General features: G+C 38.9%; 1 protein-coding gene across 1 annotated transcript in view; it reads left to right on the forward strand.

Moving 5' to 3' along the window:
* Positions 1-10,268, forward strand: part of LOC106872674 (bromodomain adjacent to zinc finger domain protein 2B) — a 268,130-nt gene that overhangs the window by 191,599 nt on the left and 66,263 nt on the right. Inside the window, exons 6-11 of the mRNA XM_052974123.1 lie at positions 1,828-2,043; positions 3,935-4,090; positions 5,187-5,331; positions 6,543-6,695; positions 8,352-8,530; positions 9,103-9,245. Of these exons, the coding sequence (XP_052830083.1) occupies positions 1,828-2,043; positions 3,935-4,090; positions 5,187-5,331; positions 6,543-6,695; positions 8,352-8,530; positions 9,103-9,245 (992 nt within the window). The remainder of the gene's footprint in view (positions 1-1,827; positions 2,044-3,934; positions 4,091-5,186; positions 5,332-6,542; positions 6,696-8,351; positions 8,531-9,102; positions 9,246-10,268) is intronic.

A 10,268-nucleotide genomic window follows, 5' to 3' on the forward strand; every position in this document is an offset into this window, starting at 1 on the left:
AGTAGTAGTAGTAGTAGTAGTATTGTTAAGGCAGTTAGTTGGCAAGATTGTTAGTACGTTACACAAAATGCTTAGCAGCATTTTGTCCATCATTACGTTCTGAGTTCAAATTCCTCCAAGGTCACATTACCTTCCATCATTCCAGGGTTGATAAAATAAGTACCAGTTGAACACTAGGGTGAATGTAGTTGACTGATCCCCTCCCTAATCTGGCTGTCCTTGTGCCAAAATTTGAAATAATTATTATTATCTTTATTATATAAGGCACCTGGAGAGGAAGGCCCATGCCAACCGACTGCATGGTGGGGTGCTGGATGGGAGGACCTGTTAAGTTGCTCGGTTTCTAGTTCAGTCCAGATCTCCAAGTGGACAAGAACTGAGGCGAGGTGACAGACAGGGTGACCAGTCTCACCCAGAAATAGGCCAAGAGGAAGCTGTCTCTGAAAGGTTGGATGGAAGTGGTGAATGCATACAACACATCCATCATATACTATTGCCTGACTATCGTCCCTTGCCCCTCTTCATGGCTGAACGGGCTGGTGTGTTTGATTTTGCACTTCCTGTGGAGGGAACAGGTATCGTTTATTAAATGGTCTATTTACTGTCAGCACCTGTTGCGTGGAGGACTGGGAATGCTGTGGCTGAGAACACACAGACACGCACTGAGGCTGCAACATCTCCAGTGATACCTTAACGGTGAGCAGGTGAGGTTGCTGTTTGTTGAATTCACTTTTCCGCAGCTCATCTCCTTGATGGAGTTACAGTCCCGGATCACGCATAGACCAAGGTAGGGCACTTGGCACCTCAGGTGTCTCCAAGTGCTCACAGCCCTTGGCCAGTCAGGTAATGCGGTCAGTGGAAGTTCTATCTTCCATTGGTGTTTTTAGGTCTTCAACTTGGCATTCAACATCTTCTGCAAGCTGTTGTGTATATGTCTTCTGTGGTCTTCCAGCCAATGTGGTACCATGATTTGGTGTCCACAGCAACACTTTACTCATAAGTTCATCCTTACTTCTCTAGCAGTGGCCAGTAAACTTCAATCCCCACTCTTTGTTGATTTTTCCAAGACTCTGTACACAGAGACAAGATGGCAGAAATCCTTAAGGCATATGGAATCCTGATGAAAGAATAAAGGCAGGAATGATGCAGTATAAAAACACCCAAGCCAAAGTGCAGTACCCGATGGAGATACTGACTTCTTCGATGTTCGTGCAGGAATAATAATAATAATAACATTCAAACCCCCGCCAAGGTTGACTTTGCCTTTCATCCTTTTGGGGTCAATTAAATAAGTACCAGTTACGCACTGGTGCTGATGTAATTAACTTAATCCTTTTGTCTGTCCTTGTTTGTCCCATCTCTGCCGAGGTCAACTTTGCCTTTCATCTTTTTGTGGTCGATTAAATACATACCAGTTATGCACTGATGTCAGCATAATCGACTTAATCCCTTTGTCTGTCTTTGTTTGTCCCCTCTATATTTAGCCCCTTGTGGGGGCAATAAAGAAATAAATAATGATGATGATGATGATGATGATAATGGTTTCAAGTTTTGGCACAAGGCCAGCAAGTTCAGGGGTGGGGTAAGTTGATTCCATTGACCTCAGTGCTCAACTGCTACTCATTTTATTGACCCTGAAAGGACAAAAAGTGAAGTTGACTTCGGTGAAATTTGAACTCAGAATGTAAAGACATGAAATACTGTTAAGCATTTTGTTTGTCATGCTAACAATTCTACCAGCTCGCCACCTTAATAATAATGATGATGGTGATGGTGTTCTGTTTTTTATTTAACAACTAATTTCCTTGTGTTACCATTCTATTTCAGGATAAAAATATGTCTCCTGTCACATCACAAAACTTGAAGAAAGTTTCTGCTACTGACCACCAAATAGATAACACCAAGAAAAAACTCTTAGCTGAACAAATTCGACAGAAAATGAAGTCCATCTTAACTCCACTACAGACGCCTGTTTATAAACCTGAATTACACCAACCACGAGCAAAAGGTCGGCCTCCAAAACAATTATCAACTGCTGTAATGGTTTGTACTACTTTTCACTTTTTGCTCTATCAAAACCATTGTCGTGACAATGATGATGATCATCATCATCATCGTTTAACGTCCGCTGTCCATGCTAGCATGGGTTGGACGATTTGACTGAGGACTGGTGAAACCAGATGGCTACACCAGGCTCCAATCTGATTTGGCAGAGTTTCTACAGCTGGATGCCCTTCCTAACACCAACCACTCCGCGAGTGTAGTGGGTGCTTTTACGTGCCACCGGCACGAATGCCAGTCAGGCGGTGTATTTTATGTGCCACCCACACAAGATCCAGTCCAGGGTCACTGGCAACAATCTCACTCGAAAATCCTTACACGTGTCACGGGCACAAGTGCCAGAAAGGCAATGCTGGGCACAGGTGCCATCCCGATTTCGCTTTCGCTTGCCCCAATAAGTCTTCTTATGATGATAATCATAATAATTCTTTCTACTGGAAGCACAAGTTTTGGGGGAGGGATTAAGTTGATTACGTCAACTCCAGTGTGTAACTGGTACTTGTTTAATCAACCCTGAAAGGATGAAAGGCAAAGCCAACCTTGGCAGAATTTGAACTCAGAACCTGAAGACAAGGCAAAATACCGCTAAGCATTTCACCTGGTGTGCTAACAATTCTGCCAGCTCTCCACTCTAATAATAATAATAATAATAATAATAATAATAATAATAATAATAATAATGATAATCTTGGTCTAAATGATGGGCTACAGCAAACATTCTGCTCAATACCACAGATTTGCTTGTCAGTTGTTTGACCTTAACCAGTTGAGCATGTCCCTTGGTGGCTGACGATATGTGCATCTCTGATCATGAGCAGAAGTAGTGGGGGAACATCATAGCCATGTGTTGAGAGGAATTCTTTGGTGGTTTAGACAATTCACTTTTGGAAACATGGGTGTTTCATTCAACATTCTTAAACAAACCTTATTCAGGAACCTTTTGAGCAGGATAGGCTACTCATCATCATTATCATCAGTCTTCCATGCATGCATAAGTAAGGATGGTTGATAGGAGCCGGCCAGGCAGAAGACTACCCCAGCCTACTGTGTCCGTTTTGGCAGAGTTTTTACATTTGGATGCCCTTCCTAACACCAACCATTCTGCAGCGTGGACTGAGTGCTTTTTACCTGTAAAGCAGTTGCAGGTACTTGCAGCAAAGGAAGAAATTCTGGAATGTGGTCTCGAGATGCTGACTTTTATGAACAAAATGACAAACAATGTGTGGTGCAACCTTTACTAGCATGAAAAATAAAACTTTAAACGACAAATATTAATAATAATAATAATAATAATAATAATCCTTTCTATTATAGGCACAAGGCTAATTGCCTGACTATCGTCCCTTGCCCCTCTTCATGGCTGAACGGGCTGGTGTGTTTGCTTTTGCACTTCCTGTGGAGGGAACAGGTATCGTTTATTAAATGGTCTAGGCTAATTTTATCAATCCTGATAGGATGAAAGGCAAAATTGGACTTGGAGTATAAAGATGGACGAAATGCTGCTAAGCATTTTGTCAGACATACCAACAACTTTGCTACCAGTGGCTCTTCCAGTGCAACTCCCTCACCATCTGCCATCCTCTGAGGCAAAGCCTCTTTCAGTTTGTCTGCGAGGACCATGAGGCAGACTGACAAATCATGTCTTTTAAATTTAAGGTCTATTAGCTCAACATTCTACCGTATTAGATAAATAAATAATCGCAGTTTAATGCAAAGCTCTTTATAATAATAAAAGTTTTTAATTTAAGTCAATTTTGAGGGCTGCAGATTCCATTGACCCCCCCCCCCCCTACTTGTCTGGTACTTTTGTTATCGACCCTAAAAGGTGTTTAAAGAAAAAAATAACTTTTTTTTTTAATGATTTATGTTACAGGATATGAGAGAAACAAATTCCGAGGATAAACCATTGCAGTTGGTTAAAAAGCCAGTTCATCAAAACAATGAAGAACTATCAATGTATCGGCCACTTGATCTGAAAACCCCCATCTCTTCATCTGCTCATGTTCCTGGTGTCAAAAATAAATCAGAGGTTTGTATGACCACTTGATCCTTATTCAATGGCTATTGCTCAGTGTATCTTATACTCATTTTAGTCATTGGACTGCAGCCATGTGGGGGTACCCCCATTGAATGGTTTAGCCGAACAAATTGGCCCGAGTATTTGTTTGTTTTAAATCAGGTACTTATTCTCTCTGTCTCTTTTGCTGAATTACTGTCAAGGGGATGTAAACAAACTAACACTGATCATCAAGCAGTGATGAGGAAAAAATACAGACATACACACGTATATACATTTCTATATATATATGTGTATGTGTATAACAGGCTTCCATACAGTTTTCATTTACTAAATTCACCCACAAGACTTCAGTTGGCCCAAGGCTATAGTAGAAGACACCTGTTCAAGGTGCTATGCTGTGGGATTGAACTTGAATCAATATGGTTGCAAAGTGAGCTTCTTAACCACAAAGCCATGCCATTTTACTCTTTTATTGTATGCGTTCACTATTTAACCAGACACGGCTCTGTCAACCTTCAAGTGTCTTCTACTGTACCACTGGGCCAACCAATGCTTTGAGAGTAGATCTGATAGATGGATACTGTGTGGAAGCCTGTCATGTGGAGGTGTCTTTGTGTTTCTATTTGTCCACCCGACCACTTGATAATTGGTGTGGTTTTGTTTATAGGCTCCATAACTTTGTGGTTCAGCAAAAGTGATCAATAAAATAAATACCAGGCTTAAAAATATAACTACTAGGGTCATTTTATTCAACTAAACCCATCAGGGTGGTGCCCCAGCATGGCTACAGTCCAATAACCGAAACTGAGACATCAATATTTTACAAAGGTTTAAAAAAAGGACTTTGCCAGTGGCACATTAAAAGCACCATCCAAACATGATTGATGCTAGGTCCATCTGACTGGTGTTAGGAAGGGCATCCAGCTGTAGAAACCTTGCCAGATCAGATTGGAACCTGGTGTAGCCGCTGTCTCTCCAGACCTCATTCAAACCATACAACCCATGCCAGCGTGGAAAACGGACGTTAAACAATGATGATGATGATGTTTTTAACAAATATTTTTTTTTGTAAATATTATTTAGTTTCTTTCATTTTATTTTCCAGAATGGTGACTCTAAAAGTAGTTTATTGTCAAGTAGTTTCTCAGCTAACGGCCAAAACGATTCTGTCATCACCAAATACAAATTGATGAGTGATAAAAACAGTTCCAATAGTAGCAGTTCTGATGACGATTCTGATTCTGGTTCAGGTATGTATCACATCATTCCATCATCATTTTTGTGGTGGTTCTTTTTTTTTCTTTTACCTTACACACCTGTGCTTTCCTCCCACCTCATCTCAAATCCTGTTACTGCATTCCTTTATTATCTGGTACATGATGTACAGTAAGAGAAAGTTACCAAGTGTTTTTTTTCTTTTTTTTTTTTTTTTTTTTTTTTTTTTTTTTGGCATAGGTTTTACTGGATGACCTTACTCTCACCAACATACTTCACTGTGTGAATTAGGTGCATTTTTATTGTCACCAGCACTAGAGAGAGATTGTTTGTGTTGGCACTAAGGGGCCTATTGCTACTTTGTAGACACTTCATGCATTGAGTACATATTAAATTTTATTAAACATGACCATAGTTTTCAAGCAATAAACGATTCTCATCAAGACAATGATATGATTTGTTGAATTGGAACTTATTGCAAAGCTGCATGATAAACAACATTTTTTTGTCTTCCCATTCAGGGGTCATTACAATTGTTTTTCTATCCAACCTCTTTCTCTCTCTCTCTCTCTCTCTTTCTGTTGACTGTTTTCAACCATCTCTATCACCACCACATCTACCATACACACATACCATTCAAACTTCTGATACCACCATCATCAATACCTTTGACTTTACCGTCTTCCCCTCCACAACCCCATTACCATCACGACCGTCAGTCTACTACCACCCTCACCATCTCTATGCCTACTATTACTCTCATCCCAACATGAGGAATAGTAGAACTGTCATTGAATAGTGAGAGAGGGGGTCAAAGTGTGACACACTGGCACACAGAAATTCATTTTGGCATTTATATATATAATGTATGTATGTGTGTGTGTATATATATATAACATATGCATGTATATGTGTCTGTGTTTGTCCCCACTACCATCGCTTGACAACCGATATTGATATTAACTTAGTGGTATGGCAAAAGAGCCCAATAGAATAAGTACTAGGCTTACAAAAAATAAGTGCTGGGGTTGATTTGTTCGACTAAAAGGCAAGTGCTCCAGCATGGTCACAGTTAAATAACTAAAACAAGTAAAAGGATATCATTAACAATATCGACACAAAAGTTTTAATGTGTGTGTGTATGGTATTAAATGAAAGATATATAGCAACACTTGTGTACGTAATAAATGACTGGCTTTTTTTTTTCTTTTTTTCTTTTTTTTTTTTTTCTCTTCCCTAATCGCAGAAAGTGACAGTTCCGATAGTTCAGACAGTGGATCTTGTTCAGAAAGTATGGAATCAGATGATGATCAATCGACCCGTGACAGTGAAAATAGTTCAACATCTTTAAGTACAGGAGACAAAAGAACTGCTGATATTAGTGGGAATGGCTCTGGAAGTAAGTATAGCTTCAACTCAAGAATATACACACGATGGTCTCAAGAATATTGACTTTGTCATCATCATCATATTATCTAAATGTTATTAAACCAGCATCATTTGGGTTTGTTTTAATGATTTAGCATTCAGATTACCCTGTCTACTATAATACTTATTTATTCACAATCTTTTGAATTAATCCTGGATTATCTCTTAGCTTAGAGATTTCAATGATGTGATTGTTTGTTTTAGAAGGACATTATAGGGTAGGTGTGAGGAGTCAGATCTGGCCATTTAAATGCTAATGGGGTAACACTGTTTCCATTATTTCTTTGATATATTTCACTGTGTGTTAACATGAAAATATGTAAAAATTGAGTTGGTTTAGTTTGCAGTATACTGTATAACAATTTGTCTATGTGTATGTAAGAGCAATATCTGTGTATAGTCTGTACACCCAAGGAGGGCCCAATAAGGCAGTACAGTGTACAGATAAACACACAAATGCACACATGTATGTATATAAAGGAAAATAAAAATGGAACATGGAAACAATTAATAGAAGAGGACAACAGACAAATTAACATGGAAATCCCCTCATCAGTCATGGAGACCAGACTCATTATAGTTTCAGCATTTTAAAGCCTGAAAATATTAAATTCCATGGCATTTGCACCTCTGATTATGCCAGTGGTACAGGGAGTATCACTGATGTTGATGTGATACAACCAAAGACTTAAAATGAAGGCAACAATGTACAAGGGAGGCAGAAGACTATGAACAGAAACAAGGAATACAAACACAAGAGATTTAAAAGTTAAAAATGAATGTATAGGCGTAGCAGTGGTAAGTAGCTTCCTTACCAACCACATGGTTCCGGGTTCAGTCCCACTGCGTGGCACCTTGGGCAAGTGTCTTCTAGTATAGCCTCAGGCCGACCAAAGCCTTGTGAGTGGATTTGGTAGACGGAAACTGAAAGAAGCCCGTCGTATATATATGTATATATATATATGTGTATGTGTTTGTGTGTCTGTGTTTGTCCCCCCAACATCGCTTGACAACCGATGCTGGTGTGTTTACGTCCCCGTCACTTAGCGGTTTGGCAAAAGAGACCGATAGAATAAGTACTAGGCTTACAAAGAATAAGTCCTGGGGGTCGATTTGCTCGACTAAAGGCGGTGCTCCAGCATGGCTGCAGTCAAGTGACTGAAACAAGTAAAAGAGTATATGCACACACACACATTGTAGTCTTTCAGTGGTGTAACAGAAAAACTCATCCAGTTCAATTAGGTGTGAGGGGCCAGATCTGGCCAATTTGAACATGAAACAGGTAGAATATTTGGGTTGGATATGGCCAGTGCAAATGCTAATGGTTTAACCTTTAAGCATTTAAAGCAGCCATATCTGACCATATTCTATTCTATATGTTTTATGTTCAAACTGGCCAGATCTGGCCTTTTACACCTACCCTATAATGCCATTCTAAAAATAAACAGTCACATCATCGAAATCCCAAAGCTATTAGATAATACATAAGTAATTCAAAACCATGTAATTCAAAAGTAATTCAAAATTCATAACCATTGCATTCAGCAGATTAATCTGAACGCTAAAGGTTTAAAGAGTTTAAAAATTGAATTTTTTCTTTCTTTCTTTTTTTTTTTTAAACCTGCAGCATCTGCTCCTGTGAAGAAACGCCGTGTCATAGATGAAAAAGAGTTACGGATTCCTCTAGAACACAGTTGGCAACGACAAACCAAAATTAGGGGTATTGGAAAACGTGGTATCATTGGAGAAGTCATGTACCATGCTCCATGTGGTAAAAAGCTTCGTACTTATTCAGATGTGATGAGGGTAAGTTTTTTAAGAGAAATAATATTATCCATAGGAATGATTTATGATGACTGCAACTAAGTAAATCTTGTCGGATGTTATACTACGAAGAATAAAGTCACTAATTCATGTCACATCACTGACATTAATTTGTGTTTATGGTCAAGACAATTCACAACATAATCATTCTAACAAAGTGTGAATATAAGAGTAGTTGTGTATTAGTATATAGTGTGTCTTGTCTTGAAGCAAGCACAGGTGCATAAGGTACCAAAAAAAAAGAACCACCACAAAAATGGTGATGAAATGATGTGTTACATCATACCTGAATTAGAATCTGATTGTTCTTAACGATGAGTGCACAATATTAATCTAAAACACCTGGCAGCAAAGTAATGAGAACTTACCAAACTTACCAGAACTTGATTAGTTTGGTGGTTTACTGAGTCAAGACTAAATTCTTTCACTCAACAATAAAATCAGTTACCTGATAGTTAGCCATGGGAGGAAAGACAATGTCTAAATTCTTAAGTATTTATCATTTTTGTTTTAATTGCAGTTAATTCTCTGCTTTCTTTCTATTTTGGTTACAGTATCTAGAGAAAAATGGTATCACAGATTTGTGCAAAGAGAACTTTTCCTTCAGCACTAAAGCTCCCATTGGGGAATTTTTTGAACAGCGACATGGTGAAAATGTAAGAAGTCTTATTGCTTATCTTTACTTCCATTTATTTTAGCACATCATATTTTGTACATGCTTCCCAACACGTGGTCCTGAGTCAACTCCCACTGTATGGCACCTTGAGCAAGTGTATTTTTACTATAGTCTTGAACCAACCAAAACCTTGTGAGTGGATTTGGTGGATGGAAACTGAAAGAAGCCCATCATATATATATTTATGTATGTATGTGTGCATGTGTATCTTTGTGTTTGACTTCCATCATCACTTGACAGCCAGTGTTAGGTGTATTTAGAATAAGTGCTAGGCTTCAATGCCCCAGCATGGCCACAGTCTAATGACTGAAACAAGTAAAAGATACATTGAACACATCAACATATTAAATATGCATGAAGTCTTTTATCTTTTACTTGTTCCCATCATTGGACTGTGGCCATGCTGCAACACTGCCTTGAAGGGTTTTAGTCAAAGAAATTGGCCCCAGCATTTATTTTTAAGTCTGGTATTTATTCTGTCAGTCTCTTTTGCTGAACCACTAAGTTTCAGGGACATAATGAAACCAACACTGGTTGTCATGGAGTGAATAGGGTGCAAACGCAAAGAGACACACACACACACATACCAGCATGGTGCAGGAATGTTAAATGATGATGATGTGATGGTGATGGTGATGATATAATGGGGTTTCACACAGTTTTGATCAGCAAATTTACTCATAAGGCATTGGCTGGTTTGGGGCTATAGCTACATGATAGGAGACTGAACTTTTTAGCCAAACAGCCATGCTCCTGCCTACATACTTGTGTTTCTTATATTGTGAATATATAAGTCAAGTGAGCTGGCAGAATCATTAGCATGCTGGACAAAATGCTTACCAGCATTTCATCCATCTTTACATTGCAAGTTCAAATTCCGGCAAGGTTGACTTTGCCTTTCATCCTTTTGGGATCGATAAAATTAGTACCAGTTATGCACTGGGGCCGATGTAATCAATTTAATCCCTTCCCCAAAATTTGAGCATGCCAGGCAAAAAGCTTGGTGGTATTTCATCTGTCTTCGTGTTCTGAGTTCAGATTTCC

This window comes from Octopus bimaculoides, chromosome 17, assembly GCF_001194135.2.
Source record: "Octopus bimaculoides isolate UCB-OBI-ISO-001 chromosome 17, ASM119413v2, whole genome shotgun sequence".
Lineage (NCBI taxonomy): Eukaryota > Metazoa > Mollusca > Cephalopoda > Octopoda > Octopodidae > Octopus > Octopus bimaculoides.